This window comes from Xyrauchen texanus, chromosome 3 (genome assembly GCF_025860055.1).
Source record: "Xyrauchen texanus isolate HMW12.3.18 chromosome 3, RBS_HiC_50CHRs, whole genome shotgun sequence".
NCBI lineage: Eukaryota > Metazoa > Chordata > Actinopteri > Cypriniformes > Catostomidae > Xyrauchen > Xyrauchen texanus.
In genome coordinates this window covers 43,811,098-43,835,849 of record NC_068278.1, presented here as the reverse complement: position 1 = coordinate 43,835,849, position 24,752 = coordinate 43,811,098, and the positions used below count along the sequence as shown (strand labels likewise).

General features: G+C 37.4%; 1 protein-coding gene across 1 annotated transcript; it reads right to left on the bottom strand.

Annotated features, from left to right (window-relative positions):
- rasl10a (RAS-like, family 10, member A) lies at window positions 1-23,684 on the bottom strand. Its single transcript, XM_052104212.1, has 3 exons — window positions 22,858-23,684; window positions 3,782-3,906; window positions 1-286 (listed from the first exon to the last, which is right to left on the bottom strand). Exons 1-3 carry the CDS (start codon window positions 23,071-23,073, stop codon window positions 16-18), a joined length of 612 nt encoding a protein of 203 aa, XP_051960172.1. The 5' UTR covers window positions 23,074-23,684; the 3' UTR covers window positions 1-15.
- Between the last annotated feature and the right edge of the window lie 1,068 nt (window positions 23,685-24,752).

Here is a 24,752-nt window from a genome sequence, read left to right as displayed (position 1 = left end):
TACTGTATCTATCAGTCACATGACATTACAGCGGTTCCTGTGCAGTGCCCCCTGTAGACGAATAGAGGTGTGGTTTGGACGGAGTCCTCGTGTCACGGCAATTCCCAGGAGCTCTTTAAAGAGAAGAAGCACGTGCCAGTTATATTTGGCGGAGCACTCAACATAACCACACTTCCAGGTCTTCTTCACCAGTACAGACACAGCCCTCCGCTGGGTGAACCGTTGCCGCTGCAGGTCCCTCTTACTGCCCACCACCAGGATGGGCACCTCACTGCTGCTGCCTACTCTAATGGGGAGATAGAGAGAGAGAGGTTTAGGCTTATTATTTTGTTTATTCTATCTAAGCTTAGTTCATCTTCATTAATTATTTGTTCAATTTATATTATTGCATCTACAATAACATTTTACAATAAGGTTGTATTTGTTAGCATTAGTTCACTTCATCCCATCAGTTAATATGAAGTAGCAACGAACAATCTATTTTCAGCTGTTATTAATATTGGGTTATGTTCATTTCAACATATACAAAATTAAAAGTTGTATATATTAACATTAGTTAATACATTATGAACTAAAAACAATTGTATATATTTTTTAAATTAACATTAACTAAGATTAATAAAGGCTGTAAAAATAATTGTTCATGGTACCTATTGCATTTACTAAATTTAATGAATAGAACCTTATTTTTAAAGTTTTACCACATTTTTATTCCCTTTTGTTTAAATTTCTGAATTGCTACTTTCTTATTTTACTCTGCATTTTTACTGTATTTTAATTTGTTTTAACATTTTATTTGTCATTGTATTTGTTAATATTACTTTCCACTAATGTTATTTAACTTTATTTAACTTTTCACCTTTGTTAATACCACATAGTAACAGGTATGCTCAAAATGCATTGGCAATATAAATGTGCAGTGTTTGTAAAAACAACAACAAAAAAACAACAACATAAAAAAAAACACTAAAACTGACATTCAGAGAGAGAGAGAGAGAGAGAGAGAGAGATGGACAGGGAGCAGATGGTTGAAATTAAAGAAACTATAGGTGAGGAGAGCAATAGAAAAAGTGGTTTAAGAGGCTATTAGCAAGTAAAACAAACCAACTGCAAGGGAATCAATCCATTACTTACATAACGTTTGCTGGACATGGCACGCTTCCCTGTGATTGATTTAAAAACATTTCAAGCATCCCTTGCTGGTATCTCATACTCAAAACATTTACTGAAGATATTTTTTTTATATTTGTATGACCAATTACTTGTTATGTTCCTCATTTGTAAGTCGCTTTGGATAAAAGCATCTTCCAAATGACTAAATGTAAACATAAAATATTGACCTGTTTCAGTGACTTTACTTTTTCACTGCAGCCGCCATATTTGTGACCATCAGTGGGAGAAAACCATTAAATGGAAAAACACCCTTAAAATGATATCACTTAAAATATATATAATCATTTTTAAACACCAGCATCACCATTTCATGATTTATAAATAGAAACACAAATTTAGCCACATCCCACTTTGTAGTATAATGAAGAAATATGGAATTATGGTCACAAACATGGCACAGTCATACAATGATGTCACGTGAAACGGGTCAATATAAACAAGGACGGAGGCCACCCCCTTCTATGCCAATGCTCAGCTCCTTGTCTGCCTCTAAATAGGCAATGAGCTCACAACATGTGCTGGAGCATGCATGATGTGCTGTTGTAATTTTTAATGTGTGTGTGTTCATATCTTTTATTTTGAAAAGTTTAGTTCCTGTTCATGTCATGTGTTCCCAAGTCATGTGATTCCTGTTTCCCTCCATGTTCCTGTGTCTTGTGTTCATTGGTTTATTGTTTAATTATTTTGTGATCAGTTCTGTCTTTTCATGGGTTAACTTGTTAGTCTTGTTCCCCCATGTCATGTATTTAAGCCTCATGGTTGCCATTGTCAAGTATTGTATGTGAGTGTAGCTGTTTGTGTTAAGCCACGTATATGTTAAGTCATGTTTTAGTCAAGTCATGTTTATGTCTAGTTTAGTTCAGTTTTATAGTAAGGGTTTTGGATTTCATGTTTATTTAATAAATTGCACTTGGGTTCTCGCTTCATCGTCATTGCCTATGCCCACAGCAGCCATTCGTTACAGCTGTTCTGTTGTCCTTTCAGTGCTTGACTGTGCTTGAAGGTCAAATACATATAATGAAGAATGAAGGCATTTCAGTGTCTAGGGGGCTTTACAGCCATGTGTGTGTGCACGTGCGTGCATTGCTGAAGGGGGAAAAAATGCAATTAATTGAATTGCTTTTCCACTGGAGGTAAAATTATATTGCAAGCTTTCACTTTTGTAAAAAAGAAAGAAAGAAAAAGTCAGTAATTACAGTGTTCATTTAAATTCCATTGGATATAAATAATTGGTCAATTAATAAAAGGCTTTAAGTATGCTTCCATAATAGCAAATTACACTGAGCTCCATGTGTACACTCACATGTTCTCAGTATTACTCTCAAATTATGTATTATAAATATTTAATACATTACATTTGGGCAAGTATTAATAGTAAAAATAATGCTTTTTTCTATTACTTTAAAATTCTGCTCATTTTAAGTCTTGAGGATTTAAACCATTGTGTACATATGTGTGCGTGTATGTTTGGGGATAGAAAGGGATGTGTATGGTGATGTATGTCTGTGTGTTATCAGCACAAAAGCAGAATCTTGTAGAAGTGAATACTCGTTCAAACAGACTCATAGCAATGTGCTCCATTAGCCTACACCGATCCCTCATGCCTGTGTCTGGGTGCCTGTGTTATGTTTTACACAGATTTATCCCCCTTCATACAGTTTATAGGCTTTTTCAATATGACTCACGCACGCTATCTCTCAAACCTTTCAAGTCCATATTTTGTCCCAATACTTTATTTGAAATATTTCCTGGCACAATCTTCAAGATTTTCTCGGCACATATTCATATATCTTAAATGGATTGTTCATTCATGAATTAAAATTCTGCCACTATTTACTCACCCTCATGTTGTTCAAAAACCATATGACTTTCTTCCTTCCATGGAACGCAAAAGGAGATGTTAGACAGGATGCTAGCCTCAGTCACCATTCACTTTCATTGCATCTTTTTTGCATACAATGAAAGTAAATGGTGGCTGAGGCTACAGTCAATAACATTCTGCCTACAATATTCTTTTTTATTTTGGGGTCAACCGACCCTTTAAAAGTATTTATAAGGACTGTTTTTGTTCAAAGAACCGCCCTAAGTAAAGGCACTAAGGCTGAAATATTTTCAAAGCACATGCGGTAAGAACGTGAACAGCATTTATAAAACAGAGGCATGTATGGCTGGGGTAAAGGGTTAAGGTTGGAGACTGCAGGCCTTTGCTGTCATTCAGTCAGTGAACATCAGACCTTTGTGCAAATTCATGAAGCCACACTACATCTAAGATGACAAGACCAGCATATGTGAAAAGATTTCTCACTGGCATCTATTATTTCTTATCAACTCAACGATGACTGTATTTCTGCTCTGTAGCAGTCACTCATCCATATTATCAAATGTCATCTCATTATTTCAGCATCAGCCAGGCAATCAAGGGTTGATTGTTAGTCAGAACATCAAAACCAAGTAGATACAATCACATTAATCAACATGAATGTGTGTTTTAATTTGTTTCAATGATCCCAATCTGAGCAATACTAGAAGAACATAACATAACAGGATGATTGTTCTCTACTGTTCTCTGAGGTGGCTCATTTCAGGTTCTGAATGAGATATACCACACCTATTTTCCACGATTTGCTGTCGGATCATCTTGACATACTCAAAGCTCTCCACACAGCAGATGTCATAGACCAGAATGTAGGCGTTTGCACTGCGGACTCCTCTACACCGTGCATCCAGCCACTCCTGATAGAAACAAACAGACAGATAAAAAAAAAAAAAAAAACTTTTTTCAAACAGAAGAATGCTACTGATAAGCAGTCCATTTTTGATAGGAGATCAATTTGTTACTTGCATATGAATATTGAATATATTTATGCAAATAACATCCTAGCAAGCACAAGACATTTTATAGCATTCAATTTTGGTTGTTGAAGTACAACATCTTAAAACCTAAGATAACACATGTCATGTAACCAATTCATGATGTGCAATTTATATGTCTGGAGAGAAAAAAAAATCAGATGAGTCTGGGACTTTGAGAAATAAATAATTTAGTCTTAATTTTATATAACCAAAATAAAATTTGAGGAAATGTTGTGAAAAAAACCTATAGATATTCATTGAAGCAATATTTCAAGTTTAATGCAAGTCAAGCTCATTTGTGGCATATGTTGATTACCACAAAAAATATTTCGAATCGTCCCTAGTTTATTTAAAATAAAAAAAGCAAAGACTGTGGTTACAGAGTGGCACATACAATGGAAGTGAATGGGGCCAGTCCATAAACACCAAAATACACAATGCTTCAAAAGCGTATCTACAAGATGTAAACATTCTACATTTTGAAAATTTTAGTGTGATAAAATCACATTATCTGTGTAAAATTACATTCGATCTTAAAATTTCACTGCCATGACAATGAAACCCTGTAATCCTGGTATTAAATATCCTGTAAATGTATACAGATAAGGTTAGTTTGCGATTTCGTCACACTAAAATCACATATAATGTTTAAATTTAGTAGCTAAACTTTTGAAAATATATGTATTTTAGCATTTATGAATTGGCCCCATTCACCCTTAAACACATATCTCAGGTCTTTAGTGACCTGGGAACTCATTCTACCCCCTGTGCCTCATCCATTTTGTGGTGATGTGCCCACACCTCTTTAGTATTCCTTTATCTATCTCTTATAAATAGTGCAACACAAAAAAACTGCAAAATTGCAACACAATAATTTGTAATATCATTTTCACAATTTTATGATGATAGATATAAGTGCTGGGTCTCTAAAGACCTGAATATGTAAGAGTATTTAGTAAAATTCCCATCAATTTGAGGGTGAAATGCTTGGGATTTTCACAAACACTCTTACATATTCAGGTCTTTAGAGACACGGCACATATATCTATAAAAAGGGATCTACAAAATGCCCAGATAGTGTAAAATTTTCAAATTATTTTCAAATAAAATATATTCTGATATATGTTGATGTTTATATATATATATATATATATATATATATATCATAGAGATAATGCAACAAATCAGGACAAATCTAGAACAGGATTCATTACTTACACAATGAAATTCAAACTGTCAAACACATACTGAGCTACACATAAGCTACACATAATTATTGTCCCAGGCTCTTATCTAATGGTACATAAACTATTATAACAATTTTGTAATTTTTTTTTTTTTTTTTTTTTTTGGTGTTACACTATTTATAAGAGAAAGACTGGGGAATACTAAATATGTGTGGGCACAACTCCAAAAAGTGGATGGGGTACAGGGGGTGAAATGTGGTCCCGGGTCTCTAAAAACCTGAGGAATGCATTATAAGGAATGGTTATATAAACAAGGGAGGAGTCAAAATTACTTTTTGTGGTAACAAACATTATGCCACAAATGCTGTTAATTGAGCTTCACTTGTATTGAACCTGGAACATTCCTAGTATCCTCAAAAGAAAATCACAGAATAATTTTATGACAAAAACAAAATCAGACGAAACTGCATAAAGTTTTTTAACTTAGATTAATGGCCCACTAATTGTCTGCTGGTAGTCAAGAAAAAGGCTCATAACTGAATGTGATTTTGATTACAGACAGAAATAAGTAACAGCCAAGATAATAGCTCAATTTTTTTTTATAAATGTCAAATCTGTTCCAGTTTGTTTCTAATGCTAGCACTCTACTCCAACCAAAGTAATGAGAGCGCAACATGCAAGGAACAAGGTGTGTATCTCAGGTGTGTGTGTGTGTGTGTGTGTGTGTGTGTGTGTGTGTGTGTGTGTGTGTGTGTGTGTGTGTGTGTGTGTGTGTGTCCATTATAATTTGTATTCTGGTACATTATAGTGACTCTTGTTAGCTCGATAGAGTGGGAAGAGTATAACGTAGCAGCCAATGAATAGTAATGATCTACCTACAGTAATTACATGACACAGCTGAATGGGGGACAGCCGAATGAGGCAGGGAGCAAATTGCTTCAGCCATGACATGCTGACCTCATCTCCTCTCTCCCTCCTTCTCTTCCCCTCCTCACTCTTCAGCAGATTTTTCATAAACTGAATATCAATTCCAATATCCATTTTATATCAAATTTGGTATATCATATTGTACTGGGTGACTGTGATTTCACCAAGTAGCACTGTATGTGGTCCTGAATCTTCTTTCAAAAAATTCCAAATAATTTAAGTGAAACTAAATTCCAACAAAATGAACAGAACAAGTTCTAACCCTGTCCCTAAGCCCAACCCTTACCATTAACTACCCCTAAAATCAGAGGGTAATTATACTGTAGGTTGAAATTAATGTTGTTCAAGCCAAGCCTTACCCTTACCTTACCTAAACTTACTCAAAAACCTGGTTTATTGGAATGTTGTTCCAGGACGAACAAGATGTTAATGTTCAACTTGGTGAAATCACAGTCATTCACATCATACTGTGAGATACAGATACAATATAATCTTATTTTATAAATGATAACCATTCTTTTGAACTACATTCATAGCCATTGGTGGCACTGACCGGATTGGGTTTACTGTATATGTGGTGTTTGTGAGATTCTGTCCCTTGAGATTCCAGAAGATCCTATTTAACTGTCATATTGATTGTGGTGTTTGTGTATGGGTTGTGCTGAAGAGAAAGAGGGCGAAAGAGGGGGAAGTCAAATTAAAGTCATTCGTCACAAGCTGATCTTTCTTGTAAAGAAAATCGATGTCAAGTGTAGCAAAGACAGTGGTTGTACATTCATCTTGACAGGGAAATAATTGCTTTCGTCCTCTAGTGGTACTAGAAAAGCTGTGTCCTGTTAATATTTCACACTTAGTAATGTCCACTCAGACGAGTTGTACTGAGATTCACCCATTCTACAAACAGAGTAATAATGAAAGCAATCAGACACGCATGTAAACACACTGGATTGTTTTTATCATTACAGAATGTATCATCAACATAACAAATTGAGTAAAAAGTTGAACTGAAAATGAACAAGAATTTCAGAATTTTGTAGTCATTGTTATATTTTGCTTTAGTGGCAGCATACCCTCGAATTGGTTTGGACACCACAAGTTTGTGCAAAACCTAATGATCGATGTTATTTCAGCATTATTTTTAAATGTTCCAAAGTGCATCTTGTGTAAGCTGTGTGCATAGGCGGAAATCGCGGGGGGGTCAGGACCCCCCCATCTGAGGCCCTCCCTAAAATATCATTAAAATATGTGTATTGTAAATAATATAATGATATATTCTTAAAATTATTGTTTAAGAAATAAAAGACTACAAATGCAAATGGGGCAACAACAAAAAAAAACTTCAAAAATTGCTCTTGAGAATTGTTATGTTTATTGTCCCCCCCAACATTTTGATGAAATTTTCACCCCTGGCTGTGTGTAAGCTGTGGATTCATCTGTTTTGAGTCAACATAGTCATTGTTGCAAATTTTATTAGTGACTTGATTTAGTGTGGAATCTTAAAATTATTTGTTATTCATCATATTCAAATATGCATAAAAATTCTCTGTTAATTTGCAGGTTTAACAGTCAGTAAAGATTTTCAATATGGACTTATCTGAACCCCACTGTATATTTGAGCTGATTTGAGGTATTTACATTTACATTTACATTTATGCATTTGGCAGACGCTTTTATCCAAAGCGACTTACAGTGCAATTATTACAGGGACAATCCCCCCAGAACAACCTGGAGTTAAGTGTCTTGCTCAAGGACACAATGATGGTGGCCATGGGGTTAGAACCTGTGACCTTCTGATTAACAGCCCTGTGCTTTAGCCACTACACCACCACCACCACTATTTCTACTGCATTTTCATTCAGCTCATGACTGATAATCTATGAAACCAAAAAAAAAAGAAGGGGGAGAAAGTGTGTATGTGTGCCTGAGTTTAAACCGAACCTCAGCTACTGAATAAGAAGCCTTTATCCCCTTTTACACATATCTCTTTTGATTTTTTTCCTTCCTTTTCAATTTTCCTGCACTTCAAAAGCAGATGCCTTCCCTTCTGTCTCCACATGGAAATATGATGATTCAAACTCAACATTCTATGAGATTTTATGGCATTCTAGCCCACTGATCATTGGTAGATTGAAGCAATTATCTACCACGGTTTTGGGCATTAACTTGGGCCCAAGAGTGCAAGACACATTCACAAAATTTAAACATGAGCCTCAAAGCTTTCAATATCGTCTACAGATTACTGTTCTTACATAAACGTGCCCTCAATGTGAATCTGGCAGTGCATCTGAAACTGTGGGATGGCAGTTTCATATGCACCGCCATCCCTGTGAAAGCTAAAAATAGATCCTTCTCTCTCTCTCTCTCCTTGTCAACCCAGTGCTATTCTTCCCAGTGAGTGAAGTCATGAGAGGACACATTCAAATTCACTTTCATCATAATTCAGTATTCTTTTCCAAGCATGGAACTTAAAAAAATCCACATAAAACAAATGGTCTGTCGAACGTTGGAGGACGTCCAGCAGAAATCACTGAATAGAAAACTGTATGGCTGAGAGCTTCCAACTGATTTCACAAATAAATCTGATCTGATCTGATCTGTGTGTGTGTGAGTGAGTTTGATTTTGTCCTGGATGGACAGCTTGGACAGACAGAGCATGTTACTACTGTAATAGGCTAAAATATGAGTGGAAAGCAGTGGAGAATTCTCAGGGCCTAACATGCCAAATGAATAAATATTTTTCATACTTTCATTCTCAATCAATGTATTTTTAATAGCTTTCCACTCTTAATTAATCTACAAACAAAAACAGAAAAACAAAAAGTTTATCCAGTCAAAATGTATGCCTTGATGCTTACAAGCAAAGTATGACAACTGTTTCACAAATCACATGCCTGAAGCAGCATGTGAGTTTGAGCTCGACTCCTCAAGCCTTCAGAATTTCCACAGAATCCCTCAACAGTGCAAATGAATGGGCAACTAAAGTCAGATTGTCAGATTCATCAGCCATCAGATTCACTTATTTATTCTTGGTGGGTGTGATCTTTAGGATATTTTCCGGTTGAGGCCTACGAGCTGACCTGATACAATCATGCTTTAAGTGATATAATTTGAAAGCAAAAAGCGTGAGATCTTGCTGACGAGTCGGCTGTCATTACTGCCGGTGTCACCATTGAGAAAGAGATCCTTATGGATTTTCAAAACCTGAGATGTTCTGCATGACCGTGTGGTTGCTTAATTAATTAAACAGGAATGGAGGACTGATTTTCACTTCAAGTAAATTGTTTAGTGCTTTTTGCATTGTTATAGCAACATCAGGAGTTTTCTAACTGTAAATTAGGCTGCTTGAGCATTCAGTGTCAGATCAAGTTTTGAAAAGTAGTGCTGTGTTCCATTCAATGGAAAAGTTGGATCTGACAACTTCCTACAATGAAATGTGCAATGGAATGCATCTTGAAATCAGAATTACAACTTAGGCTCATGCAGAAATTCTCTCCACTCCGATTTCACCGAGATGCAGGGGCATGATGTCACACAAACATGTCCACACTCAGGGAGATTTAGTAATAAGTAAGTGATAAACATTCACTTTATTAAGTAATATCGATAAATGAGTTTGTTTTCACATTACATGATATTAAAGCTTGTTTAACAAATGCCTGTAGAAACAGGTGTATAAAACATTAGAATCTCTTTTGATAATCGTACACCTGAAGCACAAATGCTAGCGCTGCAGCATTGTTTATCAGTTGGGTTGCTAGGAGACATCTCTAATGAGAGTCAAACCCTGCTAAGCTAACGGGAATATTGCTGTTCTGAAAATCGGGGAATGGAATGCAATTATGTTCGGAGATGTAAAGTAGGAATATCCAACATCCAACTTGAATGGAACGCAGCATAACTGTGTACCTTGACGAAACAAAATGTATTGTAAGCAACATTTAAATCACAAATATTATTTGATAGATTTTTCCAGGTATTATAGACATCCTTGTTAGATTCATATGAAAAATATTTATTTTTAAATGTCTGTTCGGTAGACATTAATTTCACAAAACAGTCATGCTGCAGTTAAATTAGGCTTGCTTGAGCATTAAGTGTAATTTCAAGTTCTGGCTTTTGTGTGTGGATGTCTTTTTAAAATGTCATTTGGAATTATTAGTTAGCTGCGACATAATGTATGATGCCCAAAGGCATAGGGTGTCTTATTCATTGTGAAACTGTATTTTCTTAATGGCACGAATCACACAGAAGGCCTAGACTTTTAATGCAAGGCTAGCCACTGGTGGAAAGGGAAGTTAATTCAGCACCAAATGCAGCCCCATAACTACGTCAATCTGATAATTATTTGACGTGATTTCCTTAAAGGATTTGAAGGATGTTGAAGAACAAAAAAACAACATTTTAGGGCTCATAACTATAAATTTGAAAACAATAATCTGGAGTTAAAACGTTGAAAATAAAATGACCTACAGTACTACAAGTAAGTTGCAGATGCATGCAAAATCTTTTTTCTTTGCTATGATAAAAAAAAGTCCAAGGTCTTTTATTCAAAATTATTAAATGTATTGTTTTTTTTGTCTGTCTGTCAGGCAAAAATCTGAACTTTCATTGCTTAGAAAAAAAAATAGCGCACCTCTCCTGAACAAGCTACACGATTTGAGCACAAATGATGCAGGACAGTTACGTGCCAATGTTTAATACTTAGGGATAGGGGTTTGCTTCAGACCCTAATCTTAAGTATGGGCAACATTAATAAATAACGATGATAAACAGTTATTATGATGAAGTATAAGCTATAGTAATACTAACTATAATCAATGAGTATCCAAAATCATGTTTATATTTGTTTTCTAATAAAACACCTCATTTGTCTTTTTTTCATCTGATACTTTTGAATTTACTCTTAGCCAACAGTTTATTCATGATGACTAGAGGCATGGAACCATACTTATAGCATAATAGCATAACATTCATTAATCTACAAAGCAATCAGGTTAGATAATTATCAGTGGTGGGTTAAATATGTGCCAAATGTGGATAGAGAGGCAAAGATCGAGAAAAGCAGCACTGTGACAAATACTATATGTCTCAGTTAAATCATTGGATGGTAGGGAACTAAACTGTTTCTTTATAATGCATCTTTATTTCTGTCTCAGTACCTGGTGATTGATGGTATAATTACAGAATTATATCTCTTGATTTTATCCAAATGGGTACAATTAGACTGATTATAGGTATTGTTTTTTTACCACTCACTGACACCGTAATTTATGATTATGCATCATTAATTAGAGATAAGTGTTCAAGCAGTGTCCTTGAAACAGTGCCGAAATGTATTTGTTTTAAAAGTAGATAAATTAAATGCAATCTAGTCTCATAAAATGAATGGTACTATAACAAAAATTTGCAAACTAAGTATTACGTGCCACGTTTTATGTTTCGCATCACTTTCCTGGTGAAATTAATGGTGTTGTAAGCAATTTTTTTCATGGAAAGTTTTGCAAAACAATTTCCAATCTCTGAAACATATTAATCAAATAAGTGTCATGGGCCGAGGCCTCCAACGCTTTCTGCATGTCAATCATTTTGTGCTTTCTCATAGTATTGTGGTTGCAGCGAATTATTGAGGCTTAATGCCACTTTTATGCTATGTTGGTTATTACAGTTCTCATATGGGGGCACTATACTTCTGCTATTGTTTTTGAGAAACGCTTCTGCTCAGTGTCCATCTCAATAAAGCTCATTTAGTATCTTTGTAGTGCAAGGTTTTGGAAAAAGGGGGTGTGGCTAATCCAGAAACTCAGTTCAGTAGTTTGTATTTTAATGTAATCTTGTACAGAAGAGGTAAACATATTTGGCTTACTATCCGTATACTGGAGGGCTCAGAGCTCAAGACTCGACTCAAGTTCTGATTACCCCCAAAAAGGCATTAAGATGAAAGATCAGTACCATGACAATGGTAGCATTACCAATAGGACAGCAAGCCAGCAACAATTATATATGGTAAACTTCTGTAAATGTGTTCTTTCCCCCACAAAAATCTATATAGAGGGAGCACTTTACGCATTTCTTGGAGGGTGCGTTCTTGTACGATGGCTGGTCGAGAGGGGCTACACTGCGATTCAAACGGGAGACCTCCACTCAGCATAGAAGTGGATGGGCTCATGGCATTCGAACAGGGAAGGTGAGAAAGAGAGTTGGCAGGGACTGTGTTCAAAAGGGAGGGCTCATGCTGTGATTCCAATGGGAGACTGTTCTAAAGAGAGAGTGGTATAGATCACGGCATTCGAATGGGTAAGCCCAGCATGCATTCAAACGGGGGTCCACTCTGCGTCCGAAACGGAAAAGCCCGAGTCCATGATAAGAAGGCATGGATGAGCTTGCGCAGCATTTGATCAAAAGGGGCTACAATGCGATTCGAACAGGAGACCTCCACTAAGCATAGAAGTGGATGGGCTCAAGGCATTCAAACGGGCAAAGTGAGAACGGGAGTTGGCTCATGCTGCGTTCAAACAGGAGGGCTTGTGCAGCAATTCGAACGGGAGACTGTTCTAGAGAGAGTTGTTTGGCTCGTGGCATTTGAACGGGTGAGCCCAGCATGCATCTGAATGCACTCTACATCCGAACAGAAAAGCCCACTCAGCACTTTGAAAGGGAGAGGCCACTATATGTGTGAACATGGGTGGGGTCACGCAGCATTCGAACGGGAGGGCTCTTACTGCGATTTGAACAGGAGGACTCTAGTTAAAATATATATATATATATATATATATATATAAAACAATTGGATCTGATGTAGCTGTGATATGTGTCTGAGAACCAGTGACCAAGAGATTAAATCTGTTGTTTTGCTGGGATGCCAGATTGGAGGAGGACTGATTTGAGGTGCTTTTGGAACCAGAATGTTTAAGATCCATGGTCATTATCATCTGTGAATAGCGGATCAAGAGGGGACTTAATTTGGGAATACCTATAAGCGAGAAATGACGTGAGAGATTGGTAAGGTTGAATGGGGTGGACAAGTTGAAAATATAAGTCGAATGCCCCTTTTAACTTGATCTGTTTGTTTAGTTTAATGAAGAGTCTGATCATTTCATTTGTCTATAATTTGCATGTCTGAGAAGGTGGGATGATTGTTGGGATTGAATTGTGCATTGACAATAATTTCTGAGTAATGCAGAAAGCCAAAAAATGGCTAGGATAAACATAGCGTCGAGCGTGCAAGCTGTGTTTACTGAATGGTAAACAAGACGGAGGGTGGTTAGACATTTTGTTAAGATATCGATGGTTAGAGGCATCCTGGTGCCCGAGCGTTTAAAGAGCAGAGAAATTTGGGAGTTATTGATTGCTGGGGAAAACTTTCAGAACATTGTTTTATGGAAAAAAGAACGGCGCTCATGTAGCCTTTGGAAGTATCTGGTTAAACTTATTTTAATTGGATTAGGAATTAAATGAATGGTGAAATTGATAATATGCTGTAGTAGAACCAGTATTAAGCACAATATATATAACCCCCCAAATTGGGTGACAGAAACGCAAAATCGAAGGCTGACAAAAGTGCTAGATTATGTTGAACTGCATTGGAACTGCCGGCTTTTGGAGGCAGCCTCACGCGAGGGCCTGCTCTGGATGGAAGGTTTAGAATGAAGGACCTGTGTACGGCTGTAGGGAGTTGAACCATAGGTATACTGTCAGATCGGCTGGCTTGAGGATGCAGCCTCACTCAATAGTCTACCCAGAGATGGGGAAATACGGTGCTTGAAAAGAACAGGAGGAGGTGGTGACTGCCATCTCCAGTAATGCTTGTTGCAGCTGCTGAGAAGCGAAGACAAAGGGTTTCAGTGGAAACATGGTAAAACGTTGCTGCGGCTGTAGAGTAAGTGGGCCTCCTGCAGGACCGGAGTTTTTGCCACAGTGGACTGAGTATTTGGGGCATGGTAAAGGGGCTCCTGTGGGAGCGCTGCTGTGTTTTCATTGCTGTAGATGCACGTCAATACATTTATGGAACTTTGGAATTGAAAGTGTCTGTGGAGAAAATAAAAATAACTCTGTGTACACACCTGTGAGGGAAGTGAAAAATTAGTTAGGAAAACCTAGCCATTATATTTATACACAACTGCAAGGGAAACCAAAGGTTAGTTAAGATAAGCATGACAATTATGTTTGTACATGCCCAGGGGCAAAAATTTCATCAAGATGTTGGGGGGGACAATAAACATAACAATTCTCAAGAGCAATTTTTGAAGGGGACACCAAGGGGTTTTTTATTGTTGCCCCGTTTGCATTTGTATTATTTTATTTCTTAAACAATTATTTTAAGAATATATCATTATATTATTTACAATACACATATTTTAATGATATTTTAGGGGGACAACCCTCAGATAGGGGGTCCTGACCCCCAAATAGGGCACAAATGACTTTATTTATCAACACCTGCACAGGAAGCAAAGGTTAGTTTGTACTAACCTGTAGGGGGAACTATGGTTAGTAAGGAATACGTAAATGTATTACCTTTGTACACGTCTGTAGGGGAAGCAAAAGTTTAGTTATGGAAAACATGTCACTTGCGTTTATATGCAGCTTTAAGGAAAGCAAAATGTTAGTTAAGAATATAACTTTATTACGTTTATCATGGCTGTGCACTACTGCGGCAGTATCAAAACGCGACAGGGGTGCTGCTGTGGCATTATTGACAGTATGCTGAAATGCGACAGAGTCTGATACTGCCAACCACTAGTCATCAATGAGCATTTTGATTAAAACTTGATTGTAGATTTTCCTTAGAAAAAAGAAAACAGGTAAGAAATAAGTAAATAATATTTGTATTTAGACCCACAGTGAGCAAGCCTGAGGCAACTTTGGCAACACTTATTTTTCACTCTATTACTCATTCACTGCTATGTCATGATATCGAAAAACTTTTACTCTAACACATCATCATTTGAAAAACAAGATATTTTAAAGCTTTTAACGTATTACAGACCCACCTACAGTAAAACACTTTAACAAAGCGATTTGTTTCTGTGGTAGATCACCTGATAGATTGTTGGACTTTGGATTTGGAAGACCAAGGCTCGAGCCCAGACAAGCAGAAATAGCTGGCACGTGAGCTGTAAGTGTCAGAAAAGCAGCTTGAAATGATGTGCTTGCTTCAGAAAATTTGCTTTCCATGTCACATTTGCTTTTAAGAGACTATCGGTTAGGTTTAGGTGGTGTTTTAAGGTATCTTTTTTAGGACACTTTTTTGGTTGTGTTAACATTAAAGTTGTAGGTTAGGGAGGTACATTTCACTTATTAAACCCTCAATCTAACATTCAGTTTGTTCTGGTCCCTGATTGGACAAGCAGCATTCTTTATATTTAGAATAACCGCTCTGGAATACTCACTGTTTTAACACTCAACCGTTAATCTCCCTGTAACTGAAAAGGCACATCAGTTTGGGAGAGAGAGAGCGACATGAGATGAAACGAGAGCACAATGACGGCATGTACTGAGTGTATTAAAGTTACTGAGTGTGGCAAAGAAGCTACGTAAATTGAGTGTTTTGGTAAAGCAGCCAAACAGTACAAGACGCTGAAGGCAGAAAATAAAAAGACTTGCCTAAAACTGCTTCGTTGTCTCCTGACTCCTCGATTGCCCCAAACTCAATATTAGCTTCTTGTTTATAGAACTTTTGTTTTAAAGCAATATCACATTTGTGCTTATGGACAAATTACAGCAGATATTCAGTCCAATAACCTTTTTGCCTGTGTGATATTGCTTAAATATCACGTTGTGCTTTACATATTTACGTTCGAAAGATATTTATGCTTGAAAAAGCTGCTTTGTGTGTGTGTGTGTGTGTGTGTGTGTGTGTGTGTGTGTGTGTGTGTGTGTGTGTGTGTGTGTGTGTGTGTGTGTGTGTGTGTGTGTGTGTGTGTGTAAATCTCAACAGGTTACACTATATTTACATTTGCTGTTTATGATGAGATCGATGATCTGATCTGGAGATTAGGAAATTTAGGAAATAAATTATCCTGCTGTTTACATAATAGTTTACATAATAAATCACCTTCATTCAGGAGATTGAAAGAGAATAAAAAAGTGGAAACAAGCTAAAGGCGAGAATGAGAGAGGAAGAGAAGGTAATGAAGAGTCAATGTCATAAATTCTTCCAAAATGAGAGTTGACAGTGTGTGACAATAGCACAGCCACTGAGACTCAACACAGAGCTGAATAAAAACAGACCCTACAGCAACTGAGAGGCAGTTGTGTCTGAGACGCAGAAACTTGCTGACACAGAGAGCACAGACCAGGAAAAACAAAACACACAGTCAATATTCTCCAGCTTGACCAAAGGAAAAACCAAATCTCAAGGACATTCACCCCAACTAGCAGTATGTGCCGCAACATTAATCCAGGAGAAAGTACATGGCTCTGGGCAAAGTGAATTGTATCATATTCTGAGGACCAGCAATTTAAATGTAAGCGCAGCGTAGTTCTAGTGGGAAGACTAGCAGCTGTACATTGTTGCACCATTAGCTAGGTAACTCCTAGCCAATCACATGTAAGCCATTGCTTTATAAGTCTGCTCACAATCTATAACATTGGTGTTTTAGTGTGCTAACACGGAACCTCCACCACCCCACCACCCCACCACCACAAGTTGAGTCCCATCCTGCATGGGGTAGGCTCCTCGACCCTGTCTCCTATCTCCGGCAGGATATGATGGTTCCGAGCACAATTTCTTCGGAGCTCTAGACGGGGATAACGCAGAAGAGAGACATTACATTTCTGTTTGATATTCATCAAACAAATGTCATCTTAAATTCTATGTCTATGAGTCTTGATAGAATTAAGCAACTGCTGTAGACACAGGGGAATGTCTCACTGAGCTCTCTGTTATAATAATGGAAAGAGAGTGAGAAAGAGAGGGAGAGTGTTTGGCAGTACAAGAAAATCCTGAATCATGCTGGCTTTTGATCTACTCCATCTGCCATGGCATCATGTGTGCAGCCTCAGATTATTATTTACAGTTGTCTATATGAAGAATATCAATGGATCTATCGCATATTGTAGTATAGTACAGAGATTTGCAGGACATATTTCTCTGAGCCAAAAGGTATTAAGGGGAGCTGTGCAGATTTATCACACAACAATCTGTATTCAGTGCAACAAAGCCACTATTTGAGGCTTTTAGTGTTGAAGATGTAAGTATCTGTGTTGAATGTATAATGGGAAACATTATCTAGGCCAACACACTCATAAACAAACATCGCTTTAGGAACTTTTTCCCTGCACCACTAAAATGTCGCCCTTGATCCATATATTTAATGTCACTGATACCTTATTCAACTCAGTTTGGAGCATTCCATTGCTTTACCCAATGCATATTTTTTATATTAAATGATTTGAAGATTCTGTCATCATTTACTCATTGCTTTATTTATTTATTGCTTATTTGCTCATTGTTTTTGTTTTTTTGCTGTCAGACACAAAGGGGGTTTCATAATGTTTGAGAAAGAAAAAATTAGAAAAGGACCATACAAATAGACAATAATCCATGCTATTTGTGCACTAAACGCCGGATCTTCAGATGCTGTGTGATCGCTTGAACCGATCCAACATCCAAGTCTTTCAGCAGCAATCAGCATTCCCATCTGTAAGAGTCAGATGTCGTTCTGTGCTCATTTAAACCTTCAAAATTGTAGCCACACATCGTTTCAAAGCAGCTTACAAAAAAATCATGCATTAACAGAAAACAAAACTGTAATATCTATAATATCTTAGTCATCATTGTGTAGATTGATTAAATATGATTGTGAATTGTGTTTTAAAATAAATAATTAAATAATAATTGTATTTAGAACCCCAGTGAGGAAGCCGAGCGCGACTGTGGCAAGGAACACAAAACTCCATAAGATGTTGGCTAAACAGCATGAATACAATGCCCTTAGTAGATATTTATGTGTAGTGCAAGTCATGGTTTGAAATTAGTAAACTAAGTAAGTGTTAAGTGTCAGTGTTTAAACATAGATTTTGTATGAACAATATGATTAATGACTAATGTCTATGAACTTCCTAGATTAACTGCGGAAGTTCATATAGATGCATTGTACTGCGTTACGATCGCTTTGATGTGAGTGTTGTCAAATACCATTGGCTCTCGCATGCCATGGAGTCACGTGTCATGGACTTAACAATTGATCTCACCCACACTTATCATATCACTACTGAAGATATGGATTTAATCACTAGAGTCATATGGATTACTTTTATGCTGCCTTTATATGCTTTTTGGACCTTCAAAGTTCTGGCCACCATTCACTTGTATTGTATGGACCAACAGAGTGAGATATTCCCTCTAAAAATCTTTATTTGTGTTCTTTAGTCATGCACATCTGGGATGGTATTAGGGTGAGTAAATGATGAGAGAATTTTTATTTTTGGGTGAACTATCCCTTTAAGTATGAAACCTAAAGACATTCGCCTGAGCAATAAATCCCAAACTATCCCCCTTTTTCCTGAATGTGGAACGGTAGGCTGTTTTTGTTTTCCAATATCCAGTGTTTTCACTCTCATCAGTGTGTTTTAGCAAATAATGTGCTTTTTAGCATAATAAAATTGTGGCTCCATAGTGCCGATACTTTATAGAGTCACAATAAGCATGTAATTATGACTGGTAGCTGTGCTTTCAACAGATAAATACAATATTTCCATCATGACCTTTTATCACCATTTTTATACTAGATCTCCTTGCAAAAGACAGGGAAAAAACATAAGTATTTAGGATGTTGACTCCCATGACCCCGTGTTAGCAACTATCCTGCTGGCTAGTGCATGAGCTGAGACATCAAAGGCAGCAGACAGGGAATGTCTATTTCACACTGTAAAGAGCCTTTCAAGAAAAGTTGTCACTGGTGAAAGAATACTATTAACCAGGCCCCTGACTTTGACTAAACTACCATGATCTGAGGCCAGTTTGCTGTTTAAATTGAGCTGGAATTTAAAGGACACCTCAATCATCAAAGATCAAAACAAGCATTGTCTCTAAGGCTTTATTTGAGACCCAAATCCACTGCTCCTTCACAACACATCTCAGATGACTTACACAGCTGATCAGATTATCTTTTTCTGGTGATCTAGATATGAAAACTGCTCCTAGATCAGAGGCAAGAGTTATATACTGTATAACTGAGATGAGCTTCATAGTGCGCCGCTTAAGACCGATGAAGCATTTCATGTATATGCTATTATCATATGTATGACATTTTGTAGAGAGACAGGTGGGGTGATGGTAAATCCTCTTTCTGTCTCTTTTAGTAGCTTTTGCATTTATTACAGTTGCTCTACATATCTATGGATTTGCTGGGGGTTAGAAGAATCAAAACCCTCTTCTTTAACACCTTTCTGAAAGCTTTTCTTTAAAAATCACGTTTATTAATATGGGTTACATTTCTTTCATAACACATTTTTAAAACTATGAAAGTACAATAATCTAATACCAGAATCTGTCATAAGAAAACTAACATAACAATCTCTTACAGCCAGCTACATTTTAATTGAAAGGTATGTGCACGCACACATACACAAACACACTTGCTCTATGTGCTATTGCCTGCTGTGCTCTAAAGGGAGCTAATTTATCTGTATATAGTATTTATCTGCAACAGGCTCTGGCTCAATTAGATTGCAGTATCTTAATCTGCTATGAGAACTGAAAGCAATGCCCCCTCCGCCCCTCGCAACATTACATACACGTTCATGATTTCTTTTCATTCCATTATGCTGACACGCCATCAGAGCCACTAACACCTTTCTGATTCCCTCTGGGGGGAATCATGACACCATCGTCAGGAGCAGTCTTTTGTTATTCCTCCATTAAACACATTTCAGCTCTTTTCTATTGTATAAATATTTTTTTCTAATTATGTTTTTGCTGGTGTCAAGACTCTTCTACTTCTTAGCCAGTAATAAAGAACCTGTAAACAATCAGCAGGATCACTTGTTGCCAGGAGAGCTTGGTGGTCTCTATTTGGAGTGGGTCTTCAGGCTGTGTGAAGTGGTCACGACGCAGAGAATTTATTCTGAAATACTGTCGGGGTAATATGGTGAATAAGGTGAAATGGCTCACAATTTAGTTTCAAAACCAAGATCTTTTCATAGGACAAGTGGCATTTGCCATTCTGCAAACTTCTCAAATTGTAGATCATGATGGCAAACTTAAAGGCAATTTTATATCCTTTTCATCCAACAGCAGTATTGTGGGTTTAAGGCTGTTTGCACTGGAGAGACCACATTATGTCAGACCTGTCAGGCCATATCTCTCACTTGTAAAGGTTTTGAGAGCAGGGACTAAAAACAAAATGTTTTTTATTTTGGTTCGTAGCAGAAACTGTATTTCTTTGTTCCGAGTCCTTTACAATTGGTAACCGGTTAGAACTAAATCAAAGAACGGTTAATAAAGTTATTTTTTTAATGACAGTCATTTGTGCTAAGGTTGGGTGATGAACCAGTTGCAGTGTTACCAGATCTCACAAGAAAAAGAGTAAACTGGTCTGGAAAAACACACAAAATAAGGGAATTTCATACGCAATAAAAATATTTTTCCATTTGGAGGAATTAGCAATGTAGAAATCACAACAAGCATAGTATACAGTAGCCTTTATAATATAATGTATTTTCAATAAATATTAAAAAGATTTCAAAAATATAGATGGCCATCTAAAATCAATTAATATCCAAAATCTCTCCTTCCTGCATGCATGCACACACTGCTTGGTCGTGTTTGGACTAAATGGCATCTTACGTGGGCCGTATATTTTATTTTAAACATGTATTTCATTTTATATAGGAAAAATTTAATTATTTTATTGTATTTATTCACTTTAATAACAGATCTATCATATCTAACAATAATTCGGTGAAGACTTGGAAACAACCGAAAATGACACTACAATACAATCTTCAACAAGTTTGAATATATTACCTCAACATTTTAATTTATTAAATACACAAAATACACACACAAAAAATTACAATAAATTTACAAAAAAATATTATTTTATAAATTAAATTAAATTATAATTACAAATAAATTACTAAATAAAAAATACACAAATTAACAATAAATGACTTTAAATAACAATAAATAACTATGGAAAATATTTAATAAGGATAAAAAAAAAAGCTGCCTAGAGGCCCTAAGCTTATATCGCTAATAGCTAGAAGTGGCCCTGCATTTGACAATACACTTCAAGAAAGGATGTAACCACATATTCAGGATTGAATATACTAGAAGTCAGGGCGGTCCTGACTTTAAGTATCGCATACTGCAGGTGACTGACAGAATATGTTGGTGGTTTCAAAAGAAAATCAGTGGGATGCAAGAACAGCAAATACAGTATGATGTGTCTTGTTATGTTCTTAAAAAAGACTTATTGTTTATGGGTCTGGTTCTGATGAGATTTGAGGATTGTTTTCAATGCCAAAGCAGTTCAACAAAATGAGGGGAAGAGTATACATGTTTATACTACGTTGTGGAGACCAAATGTCCCCGCAAGGATAATAAATCTGAGATCACCTACATTGTGGGAACCAGCCAGTGGTCCCAACGAGGGAAATGGCTTATTAAACATACTAAACAATGTTTTGTTTTTTCTTTTATGTAAAAATGCAAAAAGGTTTCTGTGAGGGTTAGGTTTAGGAGAGAAAGGGTTAGGTGTGTGTGTGTGTGTGTGTGTGTGTGTGTGTGTGTGTGTGTGTGTGTGTGTGTGTGTGTGTGTGTGTGTGTGTGTGAGAGAGAGAGAGAGAGAGAGAGAGAGAGAGAGAGAGAGAGAGAGAGAGAGAGAGAGAAAGAGAAAATAAGCTTACAGATGCACAGTTCAAGCCATGTCTCCATAGCAACTACTCCAAATTAGATTTTTTTGTTTTTCTGGAGGAAAGCCCCTCACTCCTGAAACAGTGCACTGAGAATCTCTACTTTAAATGAGGAAACAGATTCAGTTTGATTTAGCATTAGAGACCTATGACTAGTTTGCAACAACAACAGTAGGACGATGGAATTATACTGGGAAGTATATTCATATAGTGTGAAATTGAATTATATCATGACAAACTGACGTGCCGATTTTTGACACCCTAATATGGTTATGACTGGGGCGTGGTTTTAGGTGTGGCCTCTAGGGATAAGAACCAATGATTGCCTACTATGGTTAGGGTTAGAGGTGGGCTTTAGGGATAGGGACCAATCAGGTAGCTTGGAGTCAGATTTCAGCACAACGCTTGTTTGTTTGCGCAAGGTCAAACTGGTGGACTAAGAAGCGAAGTATCCACGTAAAACAGTACGGTTCCTGATCCTTTAAAGTGTGGACACAAATTAGCTTTACACAGTAGCTATCACTAGAGTGAGAAAGTACCGTATTTTTTAAAGAAAACTAAATAGCTCACTGTTTATGTGTATTTCTCACTTCTAGAGACTTAAAACTCAGCTTATACTGATTTAGTCCCGAATAAGCAAACGTTTGCTGATTGAGCACCTGTGAAGGTGTTTTTACACGAGAATTTAGCGCGAGATCAATCGCTCGCGCGCTCAAAGCACAAGACATAATTGAACAAGCCTACCCACAAAACACAAATGTTGGACGTGTGATGAAGGCTTACTAATTATTGGTATACTTTCTGCATTTTTTCCCAACCTAATTTCACAAAGGAACGCTTTGTAGAGATTTCGTACCTGACTCGGGCTTGAAGGAAAGGTGGAAATTGGCGGGACATCCAAAATCTTCAGGTCGTACATAACACCGTTGAGAAAGACCGAGGGTCTGTACACGTACCGCGTTTGGGTGGGGGTGTAAGTCTCAGGGAAGTCATTGTAAATAAACTGACGGATGATAGAAGTTTTCCCGACTCCAGGCGCACCGATGACGGCGATGCTCAGCGTCTCGACCATCCCGCGCGGATCAGGACCATGGACAGCGATTACGACGCTAGATAATTGTTCAACAAAATCATAACACTATAGCCTATTGTGAGCGCGTGCCTTGGTTGTGATTACATCACCTTCGGCTGAGGGAAAACACTTCTGTCATTTCCAAACAAACAACACTTCCGTCAGGAATTGGCTCACTGGTTTTGTTATCTCTTCTGGAGAAATACAATGTTTGTATCATCCGTTAACAAACGAACCAAACCAACTCCATTCACTGCGGCAGTTCCGCAGTCTTTTCTGCATTCCATTGGGGAACAGTCCTCAATCTTCAACAGTGTTTCTACGTAAAGCTTTGGTGCTCAAACCCGTCATTTCCCAACACTGTCCTTCTGGCAGCTCTCAGGATTGCGTGAGCACTTCGTTTTCATCGCTACAATTGACCCTTTCTCCCCGTAACCTCTCTTAGCTTTCCAAAACATCTCAGCAGTGCGGGCTGCATGGACGCTTGACCGTGCACCTCACCACAAGCCCAATAGGCTACAGTAAGCGCAAACGACCATCGTTAAGCTCAGTAAGATTTTATATGGAATGTATTCGCATAGATCGTTGAACCCCGATGCTCAAAGAAAGGGTCCAGTTTTATACTCAGCGCTGTTCCTCCGCGCGCACTCATGTGCTTCAGCCTGACGCACGCGCGCGCACATTCATGCCTGTTTTATTAGGCTTGCGCTTATGGTTTCTGGCTACAAGCAGCTCTAAAATGATATGCTACGGTATTTAACTCATATGCCATATCCAAATTGTCCTTGCACTGTGGGAGGATTACAAGGTGTTTCGGAATGTGAGGTAGCCTCCAACTATCTCGCGCAACCAGGACTGAGTGCTGGCTGAACGGCAGACCGTTGGGTATTTGCTTCACTTTCTGCTCTTCTGCTTCTCTTCATCCTGACGATGAGCTCTGGATTATTAACTGGAATACATTCATCCAATAGTGCAATATGATTTGCGCGAGAAAGATTAATGTGTACAACTCTGGGTCTCACATAATGTACAGTGCTTATAGAAAATCCTCATACCCTTTTGGAATAGTCACTTTCTGAAACCCATTAAAAAACAAAAAAACAATCCAGCTTTATTTACAATTTTTGCCTTACAACATTTAAGTAACAAAAAGGCAATCCTGACCAGGCGTCTATGTGTTTACATCTGGAAGACGTATTTATTACGTTGTTTGCACATCTGAAATACGTGTGTCAAATAGTATGTCTCGGATGTCAATAAGACATTCAGCAGATGTCTTTGAGACGTTTATTATTTAGAATGTCTGTAAATCTGATCTTTTTCAGATGTTTAGCAGATGTTCATTAGATTGTGACGCTTTCCAGATTAAAAGATCTAAAACAGATATCTTGGAGCTGTGCGTTTGCTATCTATCTAGGAACAGTTCTAAAAATGTATAAATGATGAAAAACTAGAATAGCATGATTTGAAAAGTGATCACACCCCTGGATTTAATACTTCATAGAGCTACCTTTTGAATAATGACAGCCATCAGTCTGTTTGTATATGTATCTACTAGTTTCATGCAACTTGATTGGGGAATATTTACCCATTCTTCTTTGGTTTAAGGTCAGGGCTCTGACTTGGCCGCTCAAGGACTTCGACCTTCCTATCCTCAAGGCTCTGCATAGTTTTTTGTG